We start from the raw sequence: 12,893 nt of genomic DNA on the forward strand, positions 1-12,893 counted from the left end.
AGGCCGCTCTCCATCCCAGCAGGATCCGCCTTCGGGCGATCAACGAGACGATATCTCCCTCCGCACCCGTTTCCAACCCTGGCTGGTCCGACACCCTGAATATGACCTCCCGGGAACCCGGGTCCAGCTTCACATGCACCACCTTGGAAATTACCCTAAACACCTCCTTCCAGTACTCCCCAAGCTTTGGACAGGACCAAAAAATATGAACGTGATTAGCACCCCCCTCGCCCCCCCCCCCCCAGCAACGTTCACACACATCTTCTACCCCTTCAAAGATTCGGCTGATCCTTGCCCTCGTGAGGTGTGTCCTGTACACCACCTTCAGCTGTATCAGCCCCAACCTCGCACACGAGGTGGAGGCATTCACTCTCCGGAGCACCTGACACCAGACTCCCTCCTCTATAACCTCTCCCAATTCTTCCTCCCACTTCGCTTTGATCCCCTCCAGTGGTGCCTTATCCTTTTCCAACATAGCTCCATATACCGCTGACACTGTCCCCTTCTCCAGTCCACTTGCTGCCAGCACCTCCTCCAACAACGTGGAGGCCAGTTCCTCCGGGAAGCTCTGTATATGCTTCCTGGCAAAGTCCCTAACCTGCATATACCTAAACACTTCTCCCTGCTCCAGCCCATACTTCGCTTCCAGCTCCCTCAATCCTGCAAATCGACCCCGAGGAAACAAATCTTTTAGAGTCTTAATCCCCTTCTCTTCCCATTTCCGAAAGCTTTCGTCCCACCTCCCTGGCTCAAATCTGTGGTTCTCCCGGATCGGCATTTCCCTCGACCCTGCCCCCAACCTGGTGTTGGCGAAACTGCCTACAGATTTTCAATGAAGCAATTACTATCGGACTCCCATAGTATTTCCCCGGAGCTATCTGGAGCGGGGCCGTTGCTAGTGTCTTCAGCCCCGACCCCCTGCACGAACTCTCCTCCATTCTGACCCACTGGGAATCAACCCCTCTGACCCAGCTCCGCACCTTCTCCACATTCGCCGCCCAGTAGTAGTACATCAGGTTCAGGAGACCCAAACCCCCTGCCTGCCTTCCCCACTGTAGCAGCACCTTCCTCACTCTGGCCATCTTCCCTCCCCATATTAAACGAGGTAATCCTCCCCTCAATCTCCCTGAAAAAAGACTGGCAGGAAAATCGGTAGGCATTGAAAAATAAACAGAAATCGCGGCAACACATTCATTTTAACTGCCTGCACCCGACCCGCCAGTGACAGAGGGAGACCATCCCACCTCGCCAGGTCGGCTTTCACTCTCCCCACCAAACTTGTGATGTTGTATCTGCAAAGCCTTCCCCACTCCCGGGCAACCTGCGCCCCCAAATACCTAAAATGAGTCCCTGCCCTACGGAATGGCAGCCCCACCACCCCTGCCCCACCCCCGGTTGAGACACTACGAAATACTCACTCTTGTCCAAGTTCAGCTTGTACCCAGAGAAAGACCCAAATACCTGCAGCAACTCCAATATTCCTCCTATCGACGCACTCGGCTCCGATACATACAGCAGCAAGTCGTCGGCATACAAGGACACCCTATGCTCTATCCCCCCCTCACTATTCCTTTCCATGCTCCCGAACGTCTTAATGCGATGGCCAATGGCTCAATCGCAATCGCAAGCGCAAACAGCAGGGGGGGACATAGGACATCCCTGCCTCGTCCCACGGTGGAGAGAGAAGTATCTCAAACTGATATTGTTTGTGCGGACACTCGCCTTCGGCTCCTTATATAATAACTTTACCCAGTTCACAAATCTTGGTCCAATCCCAAACCGTTCCAGCACTGCCATCAGGTACCCCCATTCCACCCGATCAAACGCCTTCTCGGCGTCCAGTGCCACCACCACCTCTGTTTCCTTCCCTTCCGCCGGTGCCATAACGGCGTTCAAGAGTCTCCTAATATTCGAAAACAGCTGCCTCCCCTTCACGAACCCTGTCTGATCCTCACCTATCATCTTTGGGAGGCACCCCTCCAGCCTACCCGCTAGTACCGTTGCCAATACCTTTGCGTCCACATTAAGAAGTGAAATGGGCCTATACGACCCATACCCTGTATCCTTATCCTTTTTAAGCAACAGTGAAATTGATGACTGCCACAAGGTTTGCGGCAGCACTCCCTTCCCTATCGCCTCTTCAAACATCCCTACCATCAGGGGTGCCAACTTATCCTTAAATTTTTTATAATATTCCACCGGAAACCCATCCGGCCCTGCCACCTTCCCCGACTGCATCCTCCCAATCGCGTCTTTTATCTCCTGCTCCAGTATTGCTCTTTCTAATGTAGCCTTGTCTCCCTTCCCTAGCCTCGGGTACTCCAACCCATCCAGAAATTCCAGCATCTCACGGTCTCCCCCGGGTGGCTCTGACCTGTACAACCTCTCGTAGAATTCCTCAAAAACCTTGTTAATCAGCTCCGGAGCCACCACCAACATCGTGGCCCTATCCCTTACCTGAAGAATTTCCCTTGCTGCTGCCTCCCTCCGGAGCTGACCTGCTAACATACGCCTTGTCTCCATGTTCATAAACTGTACCCCTCGCTCGCCTCAGTTGGTGCACCGCCTTCCTGGTGGATAGTCGGTCGAAGCTCGCCTGTAGTTCCTTCCTCTTTCCCAGCATCGCTGGGTTCCCATCCTCCGCATAACTCCTATCTGCCTCCAACATCTCATCTAATAGCCTCTGTCTCTCCAACCTCTCCTCTTTGTCCACCCTGGCCTTAAACAAAATTACCTCACCCCTCACTGCCGCCTTTAGAGCCTCCCAGACGACTGCCATTGACACCTCACCCGTACAATTGAATCTTACATATTCCTTAATTACCTTTTCAATTTTTTCACAGAATACTTGGTTCCCCAAAAGCCCCACATCCAGTTTTCACCCTGGCCTCTGCCCCCTTCTCCAGCACCATATCCACCCAATGTGGCGCGTGATCGGACACAGCAATTGCAGAGTATTCCGACCCCTTGCCTCCAGCCAGCAAAGCCTTTCCCACCACAAAAAAGTCAATCTGCGAGTATACCCTATGGACTGCTGAGAAAAACGAGTACTCCCGTTCCCCTAGGTGCAGGAACCTCCAAGGGTCCACCCTCCCATTTCCATCATTAGCCCAGCTAGCGCCTTTGCCCCCCCCCTGATGGGACCAGTGAGCGCGGCCGTGATCTGTCCAACCTTGGCTCCTGCACCAGGTTCCAGTCCCCCCCACACAATCAGCTTGTGTGTGTGTCCAAATCAGGAGTGGCTCCAAACACCTTCCTCGCAAATCCCGCATCGTCCCAGTTGGGACCGTATACACTTACCAGCGCCACTAATCTCCCGTCCAGTGCCCCGGCCACAATCACATATCTACCCCCCTGATCTGCCACTACCTTCTCCATCTGGAAGCGTACCCTTTTGCTGACCAACACTGCTACCCCTCGAGCCCTTCCATCAAATCCAGAGTGAAACACTTGGCTAACCCAGCCCTTTTAAGTCTCACCTGGTCCTTCACCCTCAAGTGAGTCTCCTGCAGCATTGCCACATCGGTTTTCAGACTTTTAAGATGCGCAAGCACCCTTGACCTCTTGACCGGACCTCCTAGCCCTCTCACGTTCCATGTAACTATCCTTACTGGGGGTCTCTCACCCCCCCCCCCCCCCCCCCCCCCCCACCTTTCTTATCCACCATCAACAAACCGCCGGGCCCTGCCCCATAAGCCTGACCCGCCCCTGTCCATTGTTAACATTGAACCCCTACCCCCCCCTCCTCCTGAAACCCCCCCCCTACCTTTCCCCAGAAACAACATCCCCCAGCATCCAACCCTTCCTCCCCTCTCGCTTGCCTCGTAGGCCCATTGACACCTTCTATCCAGGCTCCAATGTCCGCAGCCCTCTTCTCCTCTCGCCTCTGTTCACTAGCTGACTGACTTTAGCTAGCGAGCGCGGGTGGCTCCCCCCCCCCGCCAAGACATATCCCCTTCCACCCAGTCCCAGAGAGAAAAAAAACAAACCCAACAATCCAACCCATACAATTCACTAACATAACATTTAACCGTCGCAACACAGAGCGCCCATCACCCACCATTAACTTCAACTCTATAACAATACAAAGAGAAGTGGATTACAATACAAATCCGTAAAAAGAAAGTTATAACATTTATACATTTTCCGGCTGTTCAAACACAGTCCACAGTCTCTCTTCCAGTTCCGCTCTTCATGTCTGTCCAAGACCTCTGCCTTCACGAACGCCTCAGCCGCATCCGCTGTCTCAAAATAAAAGTCTTTGCCATTATATGTTACCCTCAACCTCGCTGGGTACACCATACCAAATCGTACCCCCTTGTACAGCGTCGCCTTCACTCGCCCAAACGCCGCTCGTCTTTTTGCCAACTCCACCGTCAAGTCCTGGTAGATCCGGACCAGAGTACCATCCCATCGTATCTCCCCCTTCTGCTTCACCCAGTTTAACACCTTCTCCTTCATGCAAAACTTATGGAAGCAGATAATTACTACCCTCGGCGGCTTGTTCACTTTGGGCTTCGGCCTTAACGACCAATGGGCTCGGTCTAGCTCGTACCGGGAGGGGCTCTCATCCTCTCCCATCAGCTCCGCCAACTTCTTAGCGAAGTATTGTGCTGGCCTTGGGCCCTCTGTCCCTTCGGGCAAGCCCACAATTCTCAAATTATGCCGCCTTGAGCGGTTTTCCAAGTCTTCCAGCTTTGCTCAGAGACTATTAATCTCCACCGCCCTCCGCAACTCATCTCCCATCGAGGTGACCTGTTCGCTGTGTCGTGACATGGCTTCCTCCACTTCTTTCATCTTCTCACCCTGCTCCCTCACCTCGGCCAATGCCTTTGCCACTGCCACCTTCAACGGGGCAGTTATCGGGGCGATTGCCTCCTCCACCAGTAACTTCAATGCGGCCGCTGTCGCCTTTTTCCAGGCCTCCATGTGCCTCGCAAACTGTTTTTCCAGCTCCCCCGCCATCACCTCGGTCATCTTCTCCACCGTAAATAGTACGGCCCTGCTTTGCAGTTCGGCTCCCGCCATCCTATCACCACTTTTATTCGTCTTCTCCTTCAGCGGCGACCCCGCGTTTCCTCCTTTCTTCGACGCTGCTTTTCGCATCCTTTTGCACCTTATTGTTTTTCACATTCTTTCTCTTCTCTCTCTCCATCCACCCTTCTGTCCTTCATCAATCTGAATTATTCTTTTTTTTCTAAAGACAAAGAGGAGGAAAAAAAAACTTCACCAAACTTCTTTAAATTTCTTTAAATCTTCCAGCTGTCTTCCTTTCCCCTCTGTACTCATCCAGAACTCCCCTGGAACCAGGTTCCAGCCTTCTTTCTTCCTCCTAGGTGGGAGCCATCCGTTGTGGGACACCGCTCTTACATGGTGTCCTGGACTCGGGCCTACCTCCCCAGCCTCCTTGTAGCTCCGCCCCCTCTGCTCTGGCCCCAACGCCGCACTGGGCCCAGGACCTCAGCCCCCGCCGCACCAAAACACGCGCGGGGTTCTTCACCGGTTTTTAAACCGGTCCCGCTGGCTGCTGGCGACGGCCCCAAAGGGGATTTCCCCAAAATCGGCGCGACTCGCAGCCACCGGCGGGAGCTCTTTGCGCTGCGGCCATCCTGCGCGCCCATGCCACCGGAAGTCCCGTCTTATTAATTAACTGGAATCCAACTAGAGTAGTTCAAGTTAACAGACTTATAATAGAAATCTATGTCATTATGAAGATTATTTGCTATGAATATTGAAAGTTAAGTTTCCTTTAATATTGGGACATAGTCATTTGAAATATTGTAAATCAAACATACTGTAAATAGCGATGGATAGGTTAACATTGCTTTGGAAAATCCTTAATTTAGGATTGACATAGACTGCATGTCTAAAATGTGAAACCAATGTTTAGTGCAGGAAGACATGTTTCTGTTCACATTGGCCATACGCAGTCTACTCTTCCATGTTTGTCTTAAACTGCTCTGTATGTTCTTGGTAACATGGCTGCATTGCCTGCTTGTTCCTTGCACCGACTTATAAGGTGCATAGAATGATAAACATGCATCTTTGAGCTGGAAGGATTAATGCCAACTTCTACCCCGGTGTAGCCCTATATGTGGATTTCTTCGCTGAAAAATGGGAGGTTTGACTTGTACACTGCGAAAGTGTTACGAGAGGGAGATATTAGGAACTTGGATCCAGAAATTGGATCAAAGATGTAGCAGGCAATTTAGGAGTCAACAGACTGAGGGAAATGCTGCTGGAAGGAATCAGAGAGATACACCCAAACCTGGCCTAAGTTATATTGTCCCATTCAGACTTAAACTCGTTATTGGGAACACACAGGACTCTCTATTCAGCCAGTGTGAAACACTCAAGATCCATTGTCCTTCGGTACACTCTTGTCTGACCAGTCATTAGCCAATTAGAGTCTGATGGCCTCTTTTGTCCGTAAATGGAAGGTTAGTTGCATATTAATAGCATGGCTCTTGTTATTTTGTATAAACGGGAGTGGGAAATCACAGCCAAGATATTGATAATGGGTTCAGGTCTGGACAGCCCAGGAGATGACTTTTGTTTGAGGGGCTTGGGTGGAGCTCAGACAGGGAGAGAGAGGATCCTGTTTGAACAGGTAGAAGAGAAGGATTAGAAAAGTCACAGAGAGGTTATGGAAAGCTGTCACAGAGACGGGCTCTCAAAAAGTGTTCAAAAAGTGTTTAGGGGCCTCACGGTAGCATGGTGGTTAGCATCAATGCTTCACAGCTCCAGGGTCCCAGGTTCGATTCCCGGCTGGGTCACTGTCTGTGTGGAGTCTGCACGTCCTCCCCGTGTGTGCGTGGGTTTCCTCCGGGTGCTCCGGTTTCCTCCCACAGTCCAAAGATGTGCGGGTTAGGTGGATTGGCCATGCTAAATTGCCCGTAGTGTAAGGTTAATGGGGGGATTGTTGGGTTATGGGTATACGGGTTACGTGGGTTTAAGTAGGGTGATCATTGTTCGGCACAACATCGAGGGCCGAAGGGCCTGTTCTGTGCTGTACTGTTCTATGTTCTATGTTCTAAAACTGCAGAAAAAACATTGCTCCATCAATGCAAGTATCAACTTTGTCTCTCTGTGTAAATGGAATGAGAGCTGCATGTTCATTTGAAGTGCTGTGTAATGGGAACTAGTGTATTTGGATTGAGAAACTACCTGTAATCTGTTATTGTTAGGATTGAAGTTTAAACATTGTTTTTTCTTTGTTTTAATAAAATTTGTTTATTAAACAACCATGTCCTATTAAACTCCTGGAACAAATCGATCTTTTGTTAAACTTCAAACATTAAAACTTAAATTAAAGTTGTGGCTCTAGTCCAGGGTCTCAGCAACTGCTGTTAGTTGACCAGGCATCTGTAACAATAGACCTCAATATGTATTTTGCTGCTGAAAAAACAAGGATGACTTTTAAGATGGTCTATGGTGGTTAAAATAGTAATGTTGAAGTTTAAGTCCATTAATTTCTTATTATCCAAAAGTTTCAGGTCTTTGTACACTTTAAGGGGCTGTACCAAACATTTGCTAGATGCTATATCCAGCTGATATGAAACCAGTACTTGTCATCTGGAACCACTCTACCTGGAAAATTGCAATAATGGAACATTATCACATCTTGCTATCGTGTCACTTGCTTGTGAATGCTGAAGAATGATCCACAGTGTTTGCGAAGAGGAAGAAGTAAAACATTTTAACCATTACTGCTGGTCGCACCCAGAAATTTCAGGATTCTTGGGCAGTCAGTTTGTTGTAAATTTTAATGCCTTCGGATATGTTATCTGAGTTTAGGGGTGCTGTATTTCCCTACCGACTGAAAGGACTGTAGGGATCCCACCTATCAAATAACTGGCTTCCCCACAGCCATTTTACTCTGGGAGCAGAATTAACCTCCCAAGAGTGAGACTTTTGCACCTATTCAGGGGAGATATTCTGTGTTGGAGAGCTGTCGGCCAATCTGATTGGCTGGTAGCTCTGCAGTCCCAGCACCAGGTGCGAGTGGTGGTAATTGCTGGGATTACAGGCAGCCCCCAAAACCGAGCTTATGGAGCCAGACTTCAAGGTACGTCTGAGGTATCAGCGGGGCATGACTGGCAGACTCCAGCAAGGAGGCAGGGGAAGCAGGTTTGAGAGGCAGGTCATGAGGAAGGTTAAAGGAAGTATGATCTTCGGGGAGGAGGTGCCTGTGGACACAAAGGCTACACCAACCTGCACAGTATAAACTGCTGGGTTAACCATCTGGTGTGGGCCTCCCCCCCCCCCCCCCATAGGTAAAATAGCGGTGAAGGTAGAATGAGGTACTTGTGCCTTAATAGGCTTAAAGTTGGACAGACTGCCTGACACCTTCCTGTACACCATAAAATGTGAAACTGAGTGAATGGGAAGGCAGCGCATTGTATTTTATGACCTCCACCACCTTCTTCAAACCTGAGAGGGGGGCTGTAAATTCCAACCCTATGTCAGTAGCAAGGGCTCTCAAAATATAGGCTTTTGTGATGCTGAAACAAACGTAGTTTCATCATTTTACTTCTATTTAAAATGCCCTATTTGATATGCCCCGCCCTAACCTTTCTGAAACAATAAATTTAAAGGTTAAATTCTAACAGAGCCATTCTGCCGATGGAACGGAGTCGGAGCAGGAGTTTACCATTCAGTGTTGACATGAGCCTGTCATAACTTGGGAAGTTAGCTAATTTACGTCGGCTCGTGTGCATCCACGGTGTGTAACTAAGCGTGTAATACCTCAGATACATGGGAATGAGGTTAGGAAATAGCTTGGATAAAATTTGACCCTTAGATTGACCATTAGGGGTTCTGGAGGTTTAATGGGTGGGTTTTGGAGGAAACCGATATCTGGTGCAGTAGCAGGGTATAAAATATTGCTGCTGAAGAATGTAATGGCAGTGCCTGAGGATGTCGGCAAGCAAAGTTATAACGGTAATAGCAAGATTGATGAAACGTGGCATACTTTAGGGAGTGGGGGTGGGCCTGCATGTCCTCATAATGGAGACATGGAACAACATGTTATATCTGTTTGGGGCCAGGGCCAGAGACCTGCCGAGAGTGTAATATTGACTTTGTTGGGCTGGCAACCTCCTTGAACCCAGGACTTCTCAAAGTTAAACAACCTCACAAAAGTTAAGCTCCCTTTCCTGCAGTTTTCTTAAATTATAGTTTCTCGTACATCACACGAGCAGAAGATTTAGTGTTTTCTGCCGGGGACGAATCAATGCTCTGTAGGTGTCAGCCCCACTCCCTGATCTGCAGATTCAGAATTCTAGGATCCTGATTGAAAAAAGTATGCTAGTTGAATTGAAAAACCAGCCTGCTAATAACATTTCAGTCACTTAGTGCTTTGGAATTTTTCTTTTGCTGCAATATGAGATGGGCTAGATATTAGATTAGATCTCATTTTGATGGTCTGCTTCTCCAAACTACTTGTGAGTTATCTCATCACCTTTTGCTTAAGGGCAGGTAGGAATACAGATTTCCATTTCCAATTGTACATTATTATACAAAAAAAATGCTTCAATAGAAATTGTTTCAGAAGGACAAACTCAATTATAAGAGACTTTTCTCCTATTGTGCAGAGACATCTGGATGCTCAAGGAGGACATCCTGATTTATTGATTTCTACTCAATGGCATTTATTTGTATTTGTTTCTCAGCTCCTATAAAGTTGGCAATGGCTATGTGGATGGTTACAGAAAACCTGTCAATCCGTCCTGGAACAAAGAAAAATATTGTAATAAAGTAGATAAGTAATTCTTGCAGAGTACAGCTTTGTTTTCCATACAGGTTCAAGTATGCCAAACCAACAAACTAATTTAATAAACTCTTGGATAAAATAACTTGCATTTCTATAGGTCTGCACATGTGTGAAAGTCTATACCCTCTTTGTTATATTTCTCTGGATCACTCATCCAGTTTACAGATGTTAAGAGGGCACTGTTCTCTTCAAATATTCCAGACAAGATCTTCTCATCCAAATAACCTCCTGCTGTGAATAATTTTTCCCCTACTGACGACATTCAGTGGCATTTTGTTGACACTATTGTAAGAAGTTTATTGTCAATCAGAAATGTAATTTTATTCCAAGCTATAAGGTTCAAGTCTTTTTTTAACACATTTTTGAAATAATTTATAGATTTTCTCCAACATTACTTTATACCTAGATTCAGTACAGAGAGAGGTGAAGGGTAAAATGACGAAATATATTTTTTGTTTGTTTTCATGTAGCTATGTTAACATTGTAATATTGCGGAATGCGTTAATAGGAAACAAACCAGTATATTGGCAAAAGGTGATGAAATTAAATGAAAATAGCTTATTGTCACAAGTAAGCTTCAAATGAAGTTACTGTGAAAAGCCCCGAGTCGCCACATTCTGGCGCCTGTTCAGGGAGGCTGGTACAGGAATTGAACCCGCGCTGCTGGCCTTAGTCTGCTTTACAAGTCAGCTATTTAGCCCACTGTGCTAAACCAGCACATCTATGAGATGCACTATTTACAATAATGTAATTAGATTTTTTTTTTTCTGGATTAAACTATCATTTTATTCCACCCTTCCTTTCAAATGTTAAATATAATTTGATGGGGGGTATTTATTTATCTCTGTACCTGACTTCATTAGTAGATAGTGTTCATTGACAGTTTAACTTGTCATTCAACTGGGTTCTTGAGAAAATTAATGGCTATGTTTGGGAAGAGGAGCAGTGATCTGGCAAATTGTGATTAATTTCATTTCTATTGGTGAACAGCTAACAAAACTCTATTTCGAAGGTGACAGTTTATGAATACATACATTATGTAGGTTAAAGATCTTTTGCAGATAGCCTCAAGTTGTAACGTTCTGTATAGTACTTTGTCAAGGACCAACATGTTTGTTTGTGATTAAATGACTTGAGTTATTGATTTTTGACCAAATTACTCGGTTTGTTTACTACATGGTTCAAAACCCATTCCAAGTCCTTAATATCTTTATAGAATGTATTGGGTAGCTTATAATTATTTAACCATGAATTGATTGTGTCATCATTGCGATAGAGGGTATTTTGTAATCTGCTGTGTAATTACTGTGCTAAAGTTCGTGTGATTCATCATATTGTAATCAATTATGCTATTTTGTTAAGGAAAATGCTGTGAAACCTAGATATTTATTCCAGGTGCTTGAAACAATTAAAAAAGTTATCACGTGTTCAATAAAAGTTCACAGAACGCTAACAAGCAACAATATCCAATAAGGTCAGTCTAACAATCTCTGATTGTTTCACCAGAATTTCCTTTCCCTGTCTTGCAGCAATTTGTGAGAAACATGGAGACTGGACCGAGTTTCTAATTCAAGATTTGACTGGTGCAAGGACAGCTCCTGCAAACCTTCTGGAAGGGGTAAGCATTTAAAACAAACATAGGCTAGGATTTGATGGCCCTTCATGCCCAGTGGGATATTGCGATCCCTCTGCTTCCACTTTGGGAGGGGGGGGGGGGGGGGGAGGGGGGGGAGGGGGGGAGGGGGGGGGGGGTGGAGGAGAGGAAAGAGGAGAGACAAACCTTGGTGGAGCCATGAAATCCTGGCTCGAGAATATTTGTATATTTTGGAATGTTGCACAATTTTATTTAAGCGAATTATGTTGCAGAAAAAGGACGCACTCTTGATTTTCAGCATTCTCAGCTTACTGCTTGTGTAAGCCCACGATGCTAAAGTAGGAAATAATTCATGCACGGAATACAATGTAAAATGAGAGAGAAATTGTGTGTAAATGCGTGCAAAATCATGTATTTTTTTTATCTGAAGCATAATTTAAAATATTTTGTTGTAATAAGATTTTTTTCTTTCATTTCAAACAGCCACTAAGAGGAAAGAACACTGTAGACCTCGTGACCCCCAAGTCTCTGATTGAACTTCAGGATTCTAAAAACCCATTTCAATACTGGGTAGTCCGTGTGATTGAGAACGTGGGTGGGAGATTGTGCTTGCGCTATGAAGGATTGAACGATGTTGACAAGCATGACCAGTGGTTGTTTTATTTGGACTGTAGACTGCGGCCAGTGGGATGGTGCCAGGAAAACGGCTGCAAGTTAGACCCACCCACAGGTATATATTCTGTGTCTGGGAACAGTTAAAGAGCTATTGTATAGAAGGTATTCATTCAGTTAATCCTGCTGTTGAATGAAACATGCAGTGTCTAATGAAACTTGCCATGTCTACATTGCAGCATTAACTGTTGCGTATATATGCTGAGAAATGGTTAAGTGGTACAGTAGTCATATAAATGATGTACCTTAAATCAAACAGAGGATGCTGGAAAAGCAGAGCAGGTCTGGCAACACCTGTGGAGAGAGAAACAGAGTTAATGGGCTAGATTCTCCGCTGTCGGGATTCTCCATTGCGTTGGCAACTCCTAGAGATCTTGACAGCGTGGGGCTGCCCACGATGGGAAACCCCATTGTCTGGCCGGCAAGGTGGAGAATTCCGGGGATGAGCGGACGGAGAATCCAGCCCAAAGCTTCCAGTCCAAAATGACTTCTTTGAAACTGGATACTGTAAGACCTGCTGAATCTTTCCATCTTCTGTTTTATTTGACTTCCAGCGTCTGTAGTATTTATGCCTTCCCTGTTTTCCCTAGAAATAGAATGCTGCTGCGCTGAGTCCTGTGTGTCAGTGATATCTTATTCACTGCCAGCATTGAATAACATTCGGACATCATGGGCATTGCAATAACTGGAGTAATAAATGGAAATACAGTTTAACCTGATTAAAGCTGATCAAGTTAATGGATTTTGAGAACCAGTTTTCTTCAGATTCTATGAACAATTTGAGATTGTCTTAAACTACAGGTTGCTGTAAATTACCTAGCACAAGTCATTCTAACCAAAAATTACATTGCA

The 12,893-nt window shown here is 46.4% G+C and overlaps 1 protein-coding gene across 4 annotated transcripts in view; it reads left to right on the plus strand.

Moving 5' to 3' along the window:
* The window catches only part of sfmbt2 (Scm like with four mbt domains 2), a 192,212-nt gene that overhangs the window by 79,503 nt on the left and 99,816 nt on the right, over positions 1 to 12,893 (plus strand). For all 4 annotated transcript variants that reach the window (XM_038811888.1, XM_038811889.1, XM_038811890.1 and 1 more), the window contains exons 5-6: positions 11,305 to 11,393; positions 11,853 to 12,099. In XM_038811888.1, the coding sequence (XP_038667816.1) occupies positions 11,305 to 11,393; positions 11,853 to 12,099 (336 nt within the window). The remainder of the gene's footprint in view (positions 1 to 11,304; positions 11,394 to 11,852; positions 12,100 to 12,893) is intronic.

Source organism: Scyliorhinus canicula, chromosome 11 (genome assembly GCF_902713615.1).
Source record: "Scyliorhinus canicula chromosome 11, sScyCan1.1, whole genome shotgun sequence".
In the NCBI taxonomy this organism is placed as follows: Eukaryota; Metazoa; Chordata; class Chondrichthyes; order Carcharhiniformes; family Scyliorhinidae; genus Scyliorhinus; species Scyliorhinus canicula.